At 43.1% G+C, this 18632-nt stretch overlaps 1 protein-coding gene across 2 annotated transcripts in view; it reads right to left on the bottom strand.

Annotated features, from left to right (window-relative positions):
• Window positions 1–592: 592 nt before the first annotated feature.
• The window catches only part of LOC111966555 (6-phosphofructo-2-kinase/fructose-2,6-bisphosphatase 4), a 69818-nt gene continuing 51778 nt past the window's right edge, over window positions 593–18632 (bottom strand). For both annotated transcript variants that reach the window (XM_023991307.2, XM_023991300.2), the window contains exons 2-14: window positions 5698–5814; window positions 5484–5580; window positions 5093–5159; window positions 4601–4675; window positions 4411–4467; window positions 3699–3820; window positions 3319–3526; window positions 3093–3239; window positions 2853–2957; window positions 2652–2781; window positions 2373–2435; window positions 1866–1930; window positions 593–1144 (exon numbers count right to left, since the gene is read on the bottom strand). In XM_023991307.2, coding sequence (XP_023847075.1) covers window positions 1085–1144; window positions 1866–1930; window positions 2373–2435; window positions 2652–2781; window positions 2853–2957; window positions 3093–3239; window positions 3319–3526; window positions 3699–3820; window positions 4411–4467; window positions 4601–4675; window positions 5093–5159; window positions 5484–5580; window positions 5698–5814 — 1313 coding nt within the window. In that variant the 3' untranslated portion in view covers window positions 593–1084. The remainder of the gene's footprint in view (window positions 1145–1865; window positions 1931–2372; window positions 2436–2651; window positions 2782–2852; window positions 2958–3092; window positions 3240–3318; window positions 3527–3698; window positions 3821–4410; window positions 4468–4600; window positions 4676–5092; window positions 5160–5483; window positions 5581–5697; window positions 5815–18632) is intronic.

Here is an 18632-nt window from a genome sequence, read left to right as displayed (position 1 = left end):
CCAGTTGTCTAGACGGCTGCGTTTAGACAGGCAGCCTAATTCTGATATTTTTTCACTAATTGTTTTTTTGACCAATCAGATCAGCTATGAGAAAGATCTGATATGGATTGGTCAAAAGACCAATTTGTGGAAAAAAGATCAGGATTGGGATGCCTGTCTAAACACAGTCGATTTTCCACAGAAGGAAAGACACAGATCAGGTGAAGAAACCAAGATTAAACAAGTTTTTTTTTTTTTTAAAGAACCTTAAAATGGGAAATCAGCAGTCGCTACATACATTTTTGGACTTATAAATGAATGATTCTTGAAGAATGAAATGTATAAATGYCTCCATCAGAACCCAAAATCTAAGCTTCTACTCCAATGTTTGTAAACAAAGTAAACAAACACTATATAGCCTCAAAACATGGTTAAAACTCAATGTTGATATCATGGATGGTCAGCCCATGCATCTAAATTTCTCCAGCCCATCCCTCAGCTTTTTMCCGAAACCGGGGCAGGGATTACGCGTCGGTATTGGCAATTTGCATTGATTTCTGATTGAGTAGATGAAGTAGCCATGGTGAGTGATGTCACTTTGGAGTCTAGGRCCTGGATTCAATCAGATCAACATTAACCAGCGGTAGCCAACACCCGCATAGCTGGTGTTTAGGAGGTGCTGGAGGTGGAACTGCTTTAGAGCTGTCTAATCTGAGCGGCTGCTCGTGCGGTTATTGTCAGGAAGCCACACCCGTCCCACTCACGTTAGAAGTTCAGAACGAGAAAGTCTAGGCTATATAGAAATAATGATACTCAAATTGAACATCATTAACCTAAATAATGAGGATTCATATCAGCCTAATCGAGGTGTATATTACAACACATTCCAGTGTTCGAACTTGTAACAAGGCTGCATGGGATTATTACTAATGCGACTCGGCACATAAAATGGAAATGTCCGCAATAGGTATCCTGATTTGACAGCTCTAACGCAGTTACACCTCCGACATTCCATGAATAAAAGCAATGCAACTGCTATGCAGTTGTCAGTTATCGCAGGTTAAGGAAGAACTGATTSAATCTAAACTTTGTGCGCTGTCACTCATCACTGGTGGGCGGGGACTGTGAACAGGGCTTCTTCCGGCATCCGTGAAATGTCTACATTCTGTACAATGAAAAGAGAGAGAGAGCAGTCAGGACTAGGCAACATAAGGTTAGTTTAATTGAACCTTTCTCTCTCTGTTTAGCTGTGTTCACATTGGCAGTTTGAAGTGACTCAAATCCAATTTATTTGCATATCCGATTCGAAATCGGTTCTTTTTCCTGCAGTCTGAACAGGCAAAAAGTACATAGGATCGGATATTTCAAGACACATTTCAAACCACCTAGGTGGTTTATAAAAAAATATATAAATTCTTATATATTTTGTTGCTTGCGTGTGGTAGCAAACTAGCTTCTTAATTGTTTACATAAAAATGAGTGAATGTGCTAGAAAGTTAAACAGCTACCTAGCTAGCTAGTTGAGTGCTGTGGCTAGCCAAAAAGGACAGTTTTGAAAGTTGGATSATCTTATCTTGAGGCTTTAAAAGTGTTCTTACACTATGATTTTGAACATTCAAAGCAAACATCCACGGCAGGCATTGTTGTCACCTTAGCACGCTACATAGCGTCTCAGTGATAGGAAGCACGAGCACCACTATCAATCTGCCTACACACCCGTCATTACTATGACACCTAGTGTAGCCTTGTCAGCAAATGAATGCTGTCTAAACACACAAATTTGATTTGAAAAACAAAAAAACGTATCTGAGCATTTAGGCCTGCAGTGTGAACAAGGATTTTGAGAGTGCAAGCCCAGTAAGGGTGCTTCTGTCTGGGGTACCTACCTCCGGCCTGTCCCTGTGGGTGTTCACAGCTTCCACATTCAACCAGACAGACTCTACTTTACATCCTACATGGACAGGATGGGAGACAAAACATGTTCCTTCGTCAGACCACTAGAGAGCAGCAGCAGTACACTGGGTCTAATACACAGATCAACACTACTAAGGTACATAAAATATAGGTGCAGTGTAAAAGATCCAGGTGTTCCGAATCAAACGGATAAATACATGTCATTGGAGTAAATATGCATGGAATAAAGCAGGGGCGCAACTTTGGTTTTATACTGAATAAAAATATATAACACTWAAGCACACAATGCCACTTTTTGTATCACAGTGTAATGATAAAACTATGGGGGGAGATGTACACAAAAATGCTATTTCAGAATGTGTGGGGGGGGTCAGGTCCCCAGTGAAAGTTGCACCCCTGGAATAAAAGCATCTCATTGAAACCACTATGCTGTGTTTATTAATACACTTTCATGCAGTTATTGATAATAGTGTACTCACCATACGCCACAGGGGTCAGCTTCAATACAGTGTGCAAAGGGCACTTCAGGTAAGGCAGCTCCTCTGAAGAACAAAAACAGAACAATGTTGTAAAAGCCTAAATGGATTCAATTGAGTTGTGTTAGAGTTACTAAAATCATATACCAATGCTTATCTGATCATGACTGATGAACAGCACATGCAGAACACTCACTCTCCTATATGCTCAGTTTCTATTGAATAGTAGGAATTCAACCGGAATACTGGGGTGTGGTGGGTATTTTAAGAGATATACGGTACCTGCACTCTTATCCAGGAAGTAAGCGAGCAGGCAGCGCATGACAGCCTGGTGACAGATGACCAGGACGTTCTCCTGCCTCTCCAGCTCCATGATGACTGGCTCCAACCGCTGCACCAGGTCCTCATAGGACTGAGGGGACAATCAGAGGCCTGTTAACACACACACTTTGTCACTCAGTATTTGTGCTGTGATGGACTCACCTCTCCTTTAGGGTAGCGGTAGCGGTATTTGTCCTGGTCTCTAAGTGAAAACTCCACAGGGAAATGTACCTGGATCTCCTCATACATCATCTCTTCACACACACCCTAGGAGAGGGAGACAAAGCAAAACAAGCTGTTTAACAGCAGGGTTAGGAGACATCACATTGAAATTAAAAGGACACATTAAATTAATATTTTAGGCCAAAATACAAACAAATGTTGCATACACACAAGACTTACAGCATCGATCTCGTTGAGAGCATTCCACTGCTCGTAGGGCACAGCCACGGCCTCAGCTGTCTGAATGGTTCTCTTCATCTGGCTGGTCCACACCTTCAAATTCTTAATGTTCTGCTCCTGGATAAACTTCCCCAGACACTTTGCAAACTGACCAACAGGAAAGGGAGAGAAAGATTGTTGCATATACATTTTTATTACGAAAAGACAGACGGACAAACCAACAAACCTCCTTGCCCCTGCCAGACAGGCCTGAGTCTCCTCCGATGCATCCTTTGACGTTGAGGTCACTCTCTCCATGGCGACACAGGTAGATGGAGCGTGGTGTGATGTGGATGTTCATTAGGTAGTAGACAATGCGGCTCTGGATGTGGTCCTGCACCCTGTTCACCAGGTATCTCCGGCCCACGTCCATGATCTTAATGTAGGACAGATCCCTGGGGTCGGGGATGGAGTAGGAGTGACTATCAGATCTATTAGCAGTGTGAGGTTAAGACTGCTGACCTTGTCCATGTGTATTCTGAGTGTGTGTTTGCCTTCTCACTTGTCCAGTATCTTGTCAAAGCGTATTCTGAAACCACTAGTGTGTGTGTGTGTGTGTGTGCTCACCTGTCTAGAACATCATCCAGTGGCTGGTAAGCGTTCTCGTAGCACTTGATTCTCTTCATGAAGTCCTCGATGACCTCCTCTGTATTACAGTCTATGTAGTCAGGACTACCCAGCTTCACTTGCTGCACAGACAGATAGGAAATACAGACAGTAAGAGGAAATACAGACAGTAAGAGGAAATACAGACAGTAAGARGAAATACAGACAGTAAGARGAAATACAGACAGTAAGAGGAAATACAGACAGTAAGAGGAAATACAGACAGTAAGARGAAATACAGACAGTAAGARGAAATACAGACAGTAAGAGGAAATACAGACAGTAAGARGAAATACAGACAGTAAGAGGAAATACAGACAGTAAGAGGAAATACAGACAGTAAGAAGAAATACAGACAGTAAGAGGAAATACAGACAGTAAGAGGAAATACAGACAGTAAGAGGAAATACAGACAGTAAGAGGAAATACAGACAGTAAGARGAAATGAGTCGAGAGAAAAAGAGGAAAAACATCTTGCTTGTCTGAATGTTTGCCAAGGCATATCAACAGAAAGATAGTAGAAATTATTCATCAGGAGGCCTGTCACACAGGAATATCATTTATTAAAGCAGAAGTCTTGAATTTTATGAGCAAATATGCTTAATAATGTCTGATCTTTTATACAACCAGTGACACACGCACAGTGCTGAAAGATAGCAGAGATGTCACGCACCGCTATGTTCTCCGCAATGACATCAGGGTCTTCACACACAGACTCCACAAAGAACACCTRGGAGGTTGAAAATGAAGATTTAGTATAAAATACACTACAGTGAAATATACTGTACACTATAAGAAAGCTAGTGAATCCAATGAATAGACAATAACTACAGATACTAACGCCTGGCCCTGGGGTTCCATACCTTAAATCCCTTCTGCTCTGCAAACCTGGTGATGGTCCCTCTCCTCTCCCTGGTGGTGTTAGTGGCATCAAACACCTGAGGTAAGGAAGATCAAACTCCAGTCAGTCACAACATCCTCATTGCATTCAGGTTAGGAGTCCCGGCGGCACCAAGCAAAACATGAACATGTATAGGAGTTGCTGCGCTTACCCAAACAAGTCTTGTAGACTGAAGAGCAAGTTGGGAAAAAGGGTGCACACGCCAAAACACAAGTTATTCTTTGCATAGTAGGCTAGATTAATTACATACCTGTATATTGAATTTAACATTCAAGACAGCCGTGGCATTGGAATACATGTACCTAATGTACATAAATACATTGAGTAAATGTAATTACCAAGCAAGAAATAACTATTGGCGTGTGCACCCTTTTCCCACTATTCAGCAACATCCTCATTCACACTGTGATCATGAACCAAACAAGTCACCGTGGGCCTGATCTGCTCTACTCACCGCCACCTGGCCCCCCTCCACAGTCAGGTACTGGCACACATCATTCAGCGCCGTCAGTGCACACTGCCTATGGGTGGACACGTACACAACAGAATCAGAAAGATGGCAAGAAACTACTTAGAGACAATGTAGGTACAGATCTATGATAATTACCTGAATTGAAACTTTGCTAAAATAAAGCAACTGGGTCAAAATGCATTTTGTAGAAATTCATGTAAATAAATACTTATCCCCCCCCCCCCCCTCTTTCAACTGTATCTGCCTAGTAGAGCCCAACAAAGAGCCTATTCCCTGTAACTTTGGCCTGTACTGAGTGATAAGTGAATAGAGTGTTGGGCTAGGCCTAACTTGTCCCATGCATTTCAATCCATCAGCCCTTCTCCAGCCTCACCTCCTGATCTTCAGCCCCTCTTCATTGTCTGGATTGAAAAACTCAAAAGACTTGTAGATCTTCACACACTCCCTCCTGTACTGACCCACATTGAACTCTAAACAACACATAGATACTTTTAGTCAAGATGAACATGTTTATAGGGTAAACCCTATTCCCTGTGTGTATGTGTATATGTGTGTGTGAGACAGAGAGAAAAAGCTTGACCAGGTACCTTTGGTTGGCACACCAATCCAGTTGAGATAGCGGGTCAGCTTCTTGGAGATGTAGGTCTTCCCTCTCGCTGGGAGGCCCACCGTCACAATGAGGGTGGGACAGTTGGTCATACATACTGAGAGAAAAAGAGGAGATACAGAAAAATAGGAAGAGAGACAGAAAGTTTAATGAACACACACATTGTGAATATCAGTGGAAGGTACAGTCTATTGTTGAATCAAGTGGGACCTTGCCCCATTAATGCAGAATCGAACCGAACAACTCAGACCTTAATTAAGGCGTAGACTGGATGGAGTAGCTTTGGGTGATCATTTGAGTGAAGGTAAAGCAGACAAACAGATACATGCATTCACAATGAGAATTGAAACCCCTAACATATTTGAGCCAACTGAGGAACAATGAGAATGTAGAGCGGAGAGAGGAGAAGTAGGCATGAATTGTGTTGTTGACAGAAGGGAATCTAGGAATAAAAATAAATGAATAAATTGCTCCCATACCAGAGAGCAAGTCAAACAGACTATGGCTTTGCAAAGGCTGGTGAAGCTGTAACACACATTTACAGATCTAATTAAACTAGGGTAAATAAACCTGACGCTAAGAGGGATCCACAGACTGCACACAGGCATACTATCCGATGATCCTAGAACAACCAACTTACAGTGATCAACTACAGAACAGCCTTATTGAAACAATCAACAAAAGTCCAAAAAGAGTGACACACTAGTGCCCTAGGGCAAAAAAAAGCATCTAATGATGTACTTAGCTTTTCTACGAGTGGTCTGAAGCAGGCATTAGATTACGAGCTCCTACGAATGTTGAAACGATGAACTTAGCCTTAAGATGCTTTTGGTAAACTGGGCCTGGTTTGATAAAGTAATCCTGTGGCCCTCTTCAAAACAGAGGGAAATGTAGGCAACTGTACTACAAACTCTGGCTGCTAACAGGCTATCCCTCCTCCTTAGTAAACAAGAAATTGTAATCCCCTCCACTGGCCCTATGAAATCACACCAAGCCTGGCATGGTTCTTTGTTCTAGTATTTTTCCAATTACTGTGCCAAATATACAACGAGCCAAAGTGGGGACAACCACCTCTGAAATCTGCAGCGGTTGCACCTGAGGGAGAGAGTCGAGCTCAGCACAAGGGAGCGTCTGGAATAGGTCAGAGGGAGACAGTGTTGTTTTTTTAGTGTGAGGACACGGAACAAGTCAAACCTAAAATACTACAGATTCCAAGCAGTGGCTGACTGAACCCTTGGTTGACTCAGCGAAAAGGAGACAGAGTTCCACAGGAGGTGAGACAAACCAAGACTGCAGAGTAATCATCTGCTGTCTACCTACCACACAAACGACACTGCCCTCCACACAAACAAAATCTCTCTTCTGCAACACAGTTATGCAGCAGTATACCACCCTGAATCCCATTGCTGGCTTGCCTTTGAAGCTAAGCCTGGTCAGTCCTTGGATGGGAGATCAGATGCTGCTGAAAATGGTGTTGGAAGGCCTTTAGGGAGCACTTCCCTTTGGTCAAAGGAGATCCCAAAGCCCCAGGGTAGTGACAGGGACACTGCCCCACGTAGGGTGCCGTCTTTCGGATGGGACGTTAAACGGGTGTCCTGACTCCCTGTGGTCACTAAAGATCCCATGACACTTAACRGAAAAGTAGGGGTGTTAACCCAGGTGTCCTGGCTAAATTCCCAATTTGGCCCTCATACCATCATGGCCACCATCCCCAGCTTCCAATTGGCTCATTCATCCCCTCTCTTCCCCCCTGTAACTCTACCCCAGGTCATGGCTGTAAAAGAGAATATGTTCTTAGTCAATTTACCAGGTAAAATAAGGATTAATTAAAGAAATATGCCCTCTAAGGAAATGTTCTTCATAAAACCGTCTGGGGCAATCCCTGTTGGGACCCGAACCCACAGTGAAGGGACATATGGAAGTTCTGGAGTGAATCAGTAAGTTTTCCCCAACTGTTTTGTTTTGGACTTTTGACGATAGTTGGCTGCCTGTTATTCTGCAGCGCAACAATAACAGTGGCTCATATTGATCGTTTACCAGTCCCTTCTCAATGCTGCTGGGCCATGGACAGGTGGTCCAAACAAACAAACAGGCGCTCCTGTGCTTCCATTTCCATAAGTTCAACGTCGCCTTCACTGTGCATATATTTGCTCAAATGATGTTKAAAGGGCGGCTGAACTCACAGAATTTGCCTGGGCTTTTCTGCTGCTTATTAAGAAAAACGAGATTTGCGTCTTGGGTGGGAGGGGGCAGTTGTAACACTGACGAAGATGAGGACGGACAGTGGAGCGCAACCTGGACGTCTCGGCCAGCGGAGCACTTGAGTGGATGTTAAACTGGATGTGGAATGAGCTAGACGGCACAGAGTTTTTAATACGCGTCCGGACACCATCTTGTAGAGCAAAGAGAGCGAGCTGTCTGTCGCAGCCAAGGGGAAGCTGTGGCTTAGTGGAGGCCGCTGCTAACTTGTACAACACATTTCTTCTACTACAACTCATCTCACAGGCTCTTTGTGCTAATTATACACTGAGAGTACAAAACATTAGGATCACCTTCCTAATATTGAATTGCACCCCCTTTTGCCCTCAGAACAGCCTCAATTCATCGGGGTATGGAATCTACAAAGTGYCGAAAGCTTTCCACAGCGAGTTAGCTGGATGTCCTTTGGGTGGTGGATCATTCTTGATACACACAGGAAACTGTTGAGCGTGAAAAACCCAGCAGCGTTGCAGTTCTTGACACACTCAAACCGGTGCGTGTGCCACCTACTACCATACCCAATTAAAAGGCACTTACATTTTTGTCTTGCCCATTCACCCTTTGAATGGCACACATACACAATCCATGTCTCAATTGTCTCAAGGTTTAACAATCCTTTAACCTGTCTCCTCCCTTTCATATACACTGACTGAAGTGGATTTAACAAGTGACATCAAGAGATCATAGACTGACCAGGTGAAAGCTATGTCATGGAAAGAGCAGTTTTGTTTTATCTACCCACAGTGCATTGGTTCAATATCACCTTCTCATGATATATAGCCATCACTCTATTTTTCCATCCTTACTTCTATGCTACAATACTGTATTGATTGTTGCTATTAAAAATGGACACTCCAGCTATTTATATTTTCCTGTTGAGAAACAATATCCCATGTAAAAATCCAGTAATGTACAGTCGTGGCCAAAAGTTTTGAGAATGACACAAATATTAACTTCCACAAAGTTTGCTGCTTCAGTGTCTTTAGATATTTTTGTCAGATGTTACTATGGAATACTGAAGTATAATTACAAACATTTCATAAGTGTCAAAGGCTTTTATTGACAATTACATGAAGGTGATGCAAAGAGTCAATATTTGCAGTGTTGACCCTTCTTTTTCAAGACCTCTGCAATCTGCCCTGGCATGCTGTCAATTAACTCCTGGGCCACATCCTGACTGATGGCAGTCCATTCTTGCATAATCAATGCTTGGAGTCTGTCAGAAGTTGTGGTTTTTTGTTTGTCCACCCGCCTCTTAAGGATTGACCACAAGTTCTCAATGGGATTAAGTTCTGGGGAGTTTCCTGGCCATGGACCCAAAATATCGATGTTTTGTTCCCCGAGCCACTTAGTTATCACTTTTGCCTTATGGCAAGGTGCTCCATCATGCTGGAAAAGGCATTGTTCGTCACTACTGTTCTGGATGGTTGGGAGAAGTTGCTCTCGGGAGGATGGTTGGTACTATTCTTTATTCATGGCTGTGTTCTTAGGCAAAATTGTGAGTGAGCACACTCCCTTGGCTGAGAAGCAACCTCACACATGGTCTCAGGATGCTTTACTGTTGGAGTGACACAGGACTGATGGTAGCGCTCACCTTGTCTTCTCCGGACAAGCTTTTTTCAGATGCCCAAAAGTCGGAAAGGGGATTCATCAGAGAAAATGACTTTACCCCAGTCCTCAGCAGTCCAATCCCTGTACCTTTGCAGAATATCAGTCTGTCCCTGATGTTTTCCTGGAGAGAAGTGGCTTCTTCACTGCTCTTCTGACACAGGCCCATCCCCAAACTCTTCGCCTCACTGTGCATGCAGATGCACTCACACCTGCCTGCTGCCATTCCTGAGCAAGCTCTGTACTGGTGGTGCCGATCCCGCAGCTAAATCAACTTTAGGAGACGGTCCTGGCGCTCGCTGGACTTTCTTGGGCGCCCCGAAGCCTTCTTCACAACATTTGAACCGTTCTCCTTGAAGTTCTTGATGATGCGATAAATGGTTGATTTAGGTGCAATCTTACTGGCAGCAATATCCTTGCCTGTGAAGCCCTTTTTGTGCAAAGCAATGATGACGGCACGTGTTTCCATGCAGGTAACCATGGTTGACATAGGAAGAACAATGATTCCAAGCACCACCCTCCTTTTGAAGCTTCCAGTCTGTTATTCAAACTCAATCAACATGACAGAGTGATCTCCGCCTTGTCCTCGTCAACACTCACACCTGTGTATCGAGAGAATCACTGACATGATGTCAGCTGGTCCTTTTGTGGCAGGGCTGAAATGCAGTGGAAATGTTTTGGGGGATTCAGTTCAATTGCATGGCAAAGAGGGACTTTGCAATTAATTGCAATTCATCTGATCACTTTTCATAACATTCTGGAGTATATGCAAATTGCTATCATACAAACTGAGGCAGCAGACTTTGTGAAAATTAATATTTCTGTCATTGGTCAAAACTTTTGGCCACGACTGTACACACACTTAAGGTTAAGGGCAAACAAATATGTTGAGAAAAAATCTATTTTTTTCTGCAAACTTAAAGGAGTAGGCCATTCAAGGAGTTGGTCTGATGGTGCCCTCTGATGTCATCGGCTCCCCCACTTGTGCTATGTCATGAGGAAACCTAGACCACCTATTGAGATGTGCTAGAGCCAGGGGCGAAAATCTGATGTTAACCTGTGGAGGGGACAATTACATTACATTTTCTCAAGAGCAATTCCTGAGGGGGACACCAAAAGTAGTGCTGTAACACATAGCCTACGTTGTAATATGTTTAAATGTAATATGAGGAACCATAATTCCTACAACTGAATATTTGATAGGTACAGTAGTTAACTGAAGGGTTTAACCAACTTGTTCAAATGTTTAAATCATTATAATACTACTATTAATAATAGTTATGCATTGCTCCTTACCAGTCCAGTATGTATGCAGGTATTCGTACTTACAACTAGCAATATCAAAAGAAGGCCAGTAGGTAGCAATTGGACTGTACAACTGTATGGGTGTAGTTTTCATAAATACATGAACATGGTGTGATCTCATCTAAAATAATCTCCATTGAGAACCATCACAAAGTTAGTCTCCGTATTGAATTGACCTTTTAATTTGACTTTTTCTGATACATTTATATAGTCATTAAATGTGCCACTGGGCCTGAGTCTACTACAATATCTTTACAAGAACAAAAAGCTAAAATAAGTACAGTTCTAAAAGCAAAATAACTACTTCAATGAAAAACCCAAATAAATCAAACAAAATATCCTTCAGTCAGTGCTCTCAACTCTTCAAACAGCAGCTATGGACAAGTATGTCGCACAAAGTATGCAATTTTAAATAAATAACATGAAATAAATAATTTGTAAGTGTACTGTCGTGTACTGTACATGTACTAAAAACTACTCTCCTCTAGGCTGCTTGTACCCGCTCATACTGCCCTAGCACAGCTCTAATAGCAGTATTCCGCAAAGTCCACCTTGTTGGACATAGGGGTTTCCGGGTGGGCAGATGTGTTTCTTTGGACGTGGCAATTGGATCAAATTGCTCTTAAACTTTCCTGACTGGCCATAGAGGACACCTAACTGATGGACCCAAGAAAGGGAATCCCGATCAGTGGGGAGGCTGAGCAGCCAGCCTGTGTAATCAGATTTACACAGTGTGCTCCACAATGGACATAGAGGGCTAATGGCTGCTGCCTTCTCAACAATTGCCTGTGCACTCTGTGTATTTTCCTGCATGTTTGAGGCACCATCGTAACTCTGCCCACGGTAAGCCAGACATGGCAAATTGAGCCTCAACAACACTTCAGTTGCCATCTTCGCAATGCCCTCGCCTGTTGTCTCCGACACCCTGTATAGCCCAATAAACTCCTCGTGAGGGACAAGGTCATGGTCAATAATGCAAAAGACACTCTCCTGTTCAGCACCAGAGACATCTTGAGTACCATCAACAATTATAAAAAATTGTACAATCGGAGAAGACCTATCTCAGCTGCAATGCCTCGAATGATTGTATTGGCCATGATGTTCAGAATTTCATTCTGTGCTTTGGGGCCTCTTGAAACGTCAACACTCTGTTGGCAAGAGTTTGCGGTTCAAAAATTGTGGGTGTGGCTGATATTGGTTTTGTGCCATCACTGAGGTAACTGGACAATGCTGTGCCACTGTCCCCTATACTGGTGCTGCTGGCAACAAGGGTGACACCTGGTTCCTGCCGTGGCTGTGACATTGTTCTCTGAAGTCTCTCTCCCTGGCTCTTTCCCTTTCACCACCCTCACAGACTCAGTCTGTCTCCTAGAAAAGAATAAGGTGTTTGCCGTACTCCTAACTACGGTACCCAAAACTACACAATTAATCACAACAGCAATACCATTGCCATAAACAAATCTTTAGTTTAGTCATCAGTTTAAGTTGAGAGCGGGGATATCCATGGCATTTTCCAATTATGTCCTATTTACAAGTAAAAAAAATTGAGAACCTTTCATAATGTTGCCAAACAAGACTCAACAAACTTACCTGAGATCCCTGTCTCTGCCAGTCTGTCCTGCCTATCTGTCCCCAGCTCTGCTGTCTGTGTGCCATCTGTTGCCTGCTCTGCCTAATGACATCATTGTGAAACATTCCATTAGCATTTCACTTCTTTCTTATGAAACATTAATCAACTCGTCTTTGAGATATTAGCTACTAGAGTTCTTACTTGCGTTTTGGTGTACTGAAAAATACTCTGATGTCCGTCTTTTTACTTTTTCTGCCATTTTTCTACCTGGCTGGCTGGCCGGTCTAGCTGCACACACACACATTTACACAACATATGCTACAACCTTTTCTAATTTTAATATAGTTTGTTTCATATTGGCTGGCTTCCAACAATAGCTGAATTTGTAAAGCTAGCGAGACCAATTCCGTTTCTGTGGTGTTTGCTATAATCTTAAAAAAAAAAAAGGTGAAATAAATAAATGTAAAAAAGTTCACTAGCGACAATTTAGCTTTTGCAACGAGACCATTAAATATATTAAGACAAGGTATAAGAGAGTGTAGTTCTGTTCAGTTTGGACTTCAGTTTATAGCTAACCTTATCACAGGGACTTTGAAGCACTAGCTGCATGCTGATCTTGGAATAAATTGACGATAGCAAAGATTCCATCTTTGACGACGCCACATTAATGGAATAGGTACTAGCTAGCTTGCTAGTTAATGTTTGCTTTAGTTTGCGCGCGTAGCTCTGCAAATTCAGCTAGTGTGTGAACCCTGCCAACATAAAAATGTAAACATTGCTATGGCGCGATTGACTGGATTAACCTCACGTCAGTTACGTACATGTGCCTTTCGGACAGTAGATACGAACCCTCTATTACCTTGCAGCTAAAGAACTGGCAGTGGATCAAACCATTGTGAGGCAAAGGGCGGGGTGGTCGCAATCTTTTGAAACTTAAAAAGGCGCTATTAAGTGTCTATATTCAGCACAACTGCTTTCATTGCGTTATTAATATTATTGAAATTACATAGTTATGTTTAAACAGTGGGATAGATTGGGGGGGACAAATCATATTTTTCCCAGGATGGGGGGGTCGTGTCCCCCCCGTCCCCCCTGGGATTTCCGCCTATGCCTAGAGCAGATGATAAATGAAGTGATAGGGAGAATGGAATACAGCGTTAATTTCGTCAACAACAACTATGACAAAAAATACTTGTCAACAACATTTTTCCTGGCTAAAACTATGGCGATAACGAGATGAGATGGCCTGAGAAAAAAACGATGTTTTTTGAAATAACTTTTCATTTTAGTCWAAAATGTGACGATAAACATGCACAATATTTCAAGTCATGGTACTTTATATCGTTGTGTGTAACAATGTAACATGGACAATTTAATTACATTTAGACAAAGCTTTTTCATTGTTAAAATAGGCCCCCCAAAAATGTAATAATCATTATTTTTTATCTCTCACAAGTGTTTGAATACTAACGTCCGTTCAGATATCCGGATATTCAATTCACAGTGCCCATSCCGAGTTTACAGTTGGTCTATCCACATATCTGTCGACAGTTGTCGCAGTGACATCATGAACATTCTATTGTTATGAGAAGTTATAAACACAAAAACGACAGGCTGCATGACATCAGCAGCCTGGTGGTACAAATTTCTGTATTTTAATAACAATAAGCCCATCCATTTAAAAATGTATATGTCATAAGCCAGGCAACTAAAAGCAACTTTCTAAACAGTGTTTTGTTACTAGCTAGCTAGTTCAAATAATGACCAGAGCATAGCTGACATCTTACTTTTTATTCAGGAAAATAAACTCACAACAAAGTCCATTATTTACAAGGTAATGGCGAGCTACAACGGACGCTACGACATGGTCAAAGTTGAACTTTTTTCATGTGTCTGCGACAAGAAAACCGACAGTCGCAGCCATAGAAATAGAATCCATAGAACAGGCCTCCCCTTTCAAGTCATGGATGGCATAATGGGTGGAGTGGCGGACATTTTGAGTGTACCCATAACTTGGTTGAAGATTACAAAAGGTTAGGACAAGTTATGATTCCATGTGGAAGCTTTTCGAAAATAAAACAGATTCATTGGCCCAATACTGTTGCTTAGCATAGCTGATCCCATAGACTGAGCCGGTATTCATAATTTTCCCACCGTGGGGGAAAACATGGGGGAGTTCTCTCGACCAGCAGAAAATAACTACTGCATCCAAAGTAGGTATTTTGCAACGATTCAATCAAGTATAATCTTAGCAACTGTTCAAGCAATAATGAAAACAACATTGTAAGGGTATGAGAACACCAAAAGTGTTTTGGTTTAGAAGAAATAACTACTTAAATCTAGGCTATGTTGAATGGGCGCAGTTGTTTCCCCCCATGGTGGTTGTTGTTCAGGGAACTACTTGTTTATGAGGTGAATAGCGACTCTGAGTTATAAAGCGTTATGGCATATTAGAATCCTGGAGGGTTCGGGTTTCACAAGATTGTGATCATGAAAAAGGAAACTATGACATATTTTATATCACTATAATGGACATCCACCCTCACACATAAGGATGGCTCTGTTGCAGAAAGACTGATACATGTTTGATAGTGTCTTGATGCTGTATTGTTTGTCCTTCATGTTCTAATACTTTAATGTTACCCCTTCCTTGTGTATTTTGTAATTTACATTATTATTTTTTTTTTTAAGAATCCTCATCTTAACCTTCATCTTTAACCTAAACCCATACCTGGAAGTAAAAGCAGGAATTGTACCCTTCAATCTGCGCTGTGATTTGTTGAGTCGCCATGAACTCCTAATAATGAGGACAAAACTGACAGTGAAGTAGTCCTATTTGTAGAACATTGCAATCAAAATCCTATTGTGTACTATCAAACTCGGATACTCAACCAATGTCTTTCATTTGCATAGTGATTTGTTCAATTCTAGCATTCACTTCCAGCATTTTTTAAAATGTATTCATTTCCTGAACTAATTTATTATTTACACACTGTGTAATCCTTCTTATTTTAGTATGCTTCTATTTCAACAACAAAAACATTTCCTTTATGGAAATAATTATTATCCTCTTCTTTTCACCACTACGGGTAGTCAGCCAATTTACAAAGGTCTATTTGGAAAGCTTCCTAAATTTGTTGACTTATGCTATAAAGTTAGCTAGTGGTTCTCAGCTGTTAGCAGGGTCTTAAAATTGCCAAAATTTTGGGAGTCATTACTGAATTATTCTTTGTAACAAATCAAACATTTAAAATACCGTTTTAGAAGGTAAAGTAAAAAATCCAAACCAGTCAAATGATTGCCGGCCCTACCGCCAAACCCTACGCTGGCAGTTATTGTTGTTTCCCCCTGATTCACCGTAGTAACAACATAGCCACTACCACTTCCTCAAAATAGTCCGAATTAATATAAGATAAATATGAATTAATATAACATGAAACAAGTAATCAAATTAACTTTTTTGCCAAGGAGGTCTTAGTCGCGCAACTTTATCTAGCTAAGGTGTTTGATGCAGTATTTCTCAAGCAAAGATAGACTTTGGCCATGAAAAATGGTCCAACTCCACCTCTTTCTCAATTTTCGAACAGAAATGGGGGTGAGGGTGCTTTTGGTGGTTCTTCGAAGTGTCATTCGCGCCAGAACCAACGTAGGTAGTTTGTTAACTAAGCTAGCCAGTAACTCCTCCAGTATGTTTTGACGTCATTTCACAGGATTTGTTTTTGGAAAGAAGATGTAGAGAATCGGTAAGATATATCACATTGTCTCAATTCTCATTTCAAATCAAAATCGTATTTGTCACATGCACCAAATACAACAGTTATAGACTGTACCGTGAAATGCTTGCTCACGAGCCCTTCCCAACAACGCAGAGTTAMAAAATATTAATACAAATAAAAATAGTAACACAAGAGGAATACAATACACAAGAATTAAGCTAAATACAGCGAGTACCAGTACCAGACCAATGTGCAGGGGTAAGAGGTATTTGAGGTAGATATGTACATAAAGGCAGGGTAAAGTAACTAGACAACAGGATAGACAATAATAAAGTAAAAATAAATAACTGAGTAGTAGCAGTATATGATAAGTATGAAAGTGTGTGTTGTGTCTGTATGCAGGTTTTGTGTAAAAGTGTCGGTGTAAAGTGTGTGAATGAATATATACACATATATAAACACACACACCAGTTTGGGTCACTTAGAAATGTCCTTGTTTTTGAAAAGCTAATTTTTCGTCCATTAAAATAACATAAAATTGATCTGAAATAGTGTAGACAGTTAATGTTGTAAATGACTATTGTAGCTAGAAACGGCAGATTTTTTATGGAATATCTACATAGGCGTACAGAGGCCCATTATCAGCAACCATCACTCCTGTGTTCGCTAATCCAAGTTTATCATTTTGAAAAGCTAATTGATCATTAGAAAACCCTTTTGCAATTATGTTAGCACAGCTGAAAATGGTTGTACTGATTAAAGAAGCATTAAAACTGGCCTTCTTTAGACTAGTTGAGTATCTGGAGAATCAGCATTTGTGGGTTCGATTACAGGCTCAAAATGACCAGAAACAAAGATCTTTCTTCTGAAACTCGTCAGTCTATTCTTGTTCTGAGAAATGAAGGCTATTCCACGAGAGAAATTGCCAAGAAACTGAAGATCTTGTACAACGCTGTGTACTACTCCCTTCACAGTACAGCGCAAACTGGCTCTAACCAGAATAGAAAGAGGAGTGGGAGGCCCCGGTGCACAACTGAGCGAGAGGACAAGTAAATTAGTGTCTAGTTTGAGAAACAGATGCCTCATCAGGCTCATGGCAGACGGCTTTGAGAGATATCAAGATCGGCACAGACGGACGCAGTCCAGACGGCGTAGCGCGCAGACGGGGCAGTTCAGACGCCGCTGGCAGACGGCATTCCCACGGGAACGGGCAGTTCAGGCGCCGCTGGGCAGACGGGCAGTTCAGGCGCCGCTGGGCAAGACGGGCAGTTCAGGCGCCGCTGGGCAGACGGGCAGTTCAGGCGCCGCTGGCAGACGGCAGACTCTGGCCGGCTGAGACGCACTGTAGGCCTGGTGCGTGGTACCGGAACTGGAGGTACGGGCTAAGGACACGCACCTTCAGGCTAGTGCGGGGAACAACAACAGGGCACACTGGACTCTCGTGGCGCACTCTAGGCCTGGTGCGTGGTACCGGAACTGAGGTACCGGCCTGAGGGCACGCACCTCAGGGCGAGTGCGGGGAGAAGGAACAGTGCGTACAGGGCTCTGGAGACGCACAGGAGGCTTGGTGCGTGGTGCCGGAACTGGAGGCACTGGGCTGGAGCACGCACCATAGGGAGAGTGCGTGGAGGAGGAACAGGGCTCTGGAGATGCACTGGAAGCCTGGTGGCGTGTGAGGCACTGGTGGTACTGAGCTGGGGTGGGAAGGTGGCGCCGGATATACCGGACCGTGAAGGAGGACACGTGCTCTTGAGCACCGAGCTCCCCAACCTTACCAGGTTGAATGGTCCCGTAGCCCTGCCAGTGCGGCGAGGTGGAATAGCCGCACTGGGCTATGCAGGCGAACCGGGGACACCACCTGTAAGGCTGGTGCCATGTACGCCGGCCGAGGAGACGTACTGGAGACCAGATACGTTGGCCGGCTTATGGCACTCGGCTCGATGCCCAACCTAGCCCTCCCAGTGCGGCAAGGTGGAATAGCCCGCACTGGGCTAAGCACGCGTACTGGGAACACCGTGCGCTTTACCGCATAACACGGTGTCTGACCAGTACGACGCTCTCTCACTCCACGGCAAGCCCGGGGAGTTGGCTCAGGTATCCAACCCGGCTTGCCACACTCCCCTTTAGCCCCCCCCCCCCCCCCCCAATAAATTTTTGGGTGAGCCTCTCGGGCTTCCAGCCTCTCTTACGTGCTGCCTCCTCAATCCACCGCTCCTGGGCTGTGGCTGCCCTCTTCACCTCCCGGAGCGGCGATTCTCTCAACCCTTCCCCAGGGTCCTTTTCCGTCCATGATCTCCCAAGACCATTCCTCCTGTGTACTGGGCCGCTGCTGCTCCCCGTTGCTACGCTGCTTGGTCCTGGTTGGTGGGTGGTTCTTAACGGTTTTCTTCCTGGGGTGAAGGAGAGGACAAAATGCAGCGTAGCCAGTGCTCACAATGTTTAATTATAAGAACAAGT

This window comes from Salvelinus sp. IW2-2015, linkage group LG1, assembly GCF_002910315.2.
Source record: "Salvelinus sp. IW2-2015 linkage group LG1, ASM291031v2, whole genome shotgun sequence".
NCBI classification, from domain to species: domain Eukaryota; kingdom Metazoa; phylum Chordata; class Actinopteri; order Salmoniformes; family Salmonidae; genus Salvelinus; species Salvelinus sp. IW2-2015.
The sequence above is the reverse complement of the archived record's forward strand: the minus strand, read 5'-3'. Positions and strand labels throughout refer to the sequence as shown.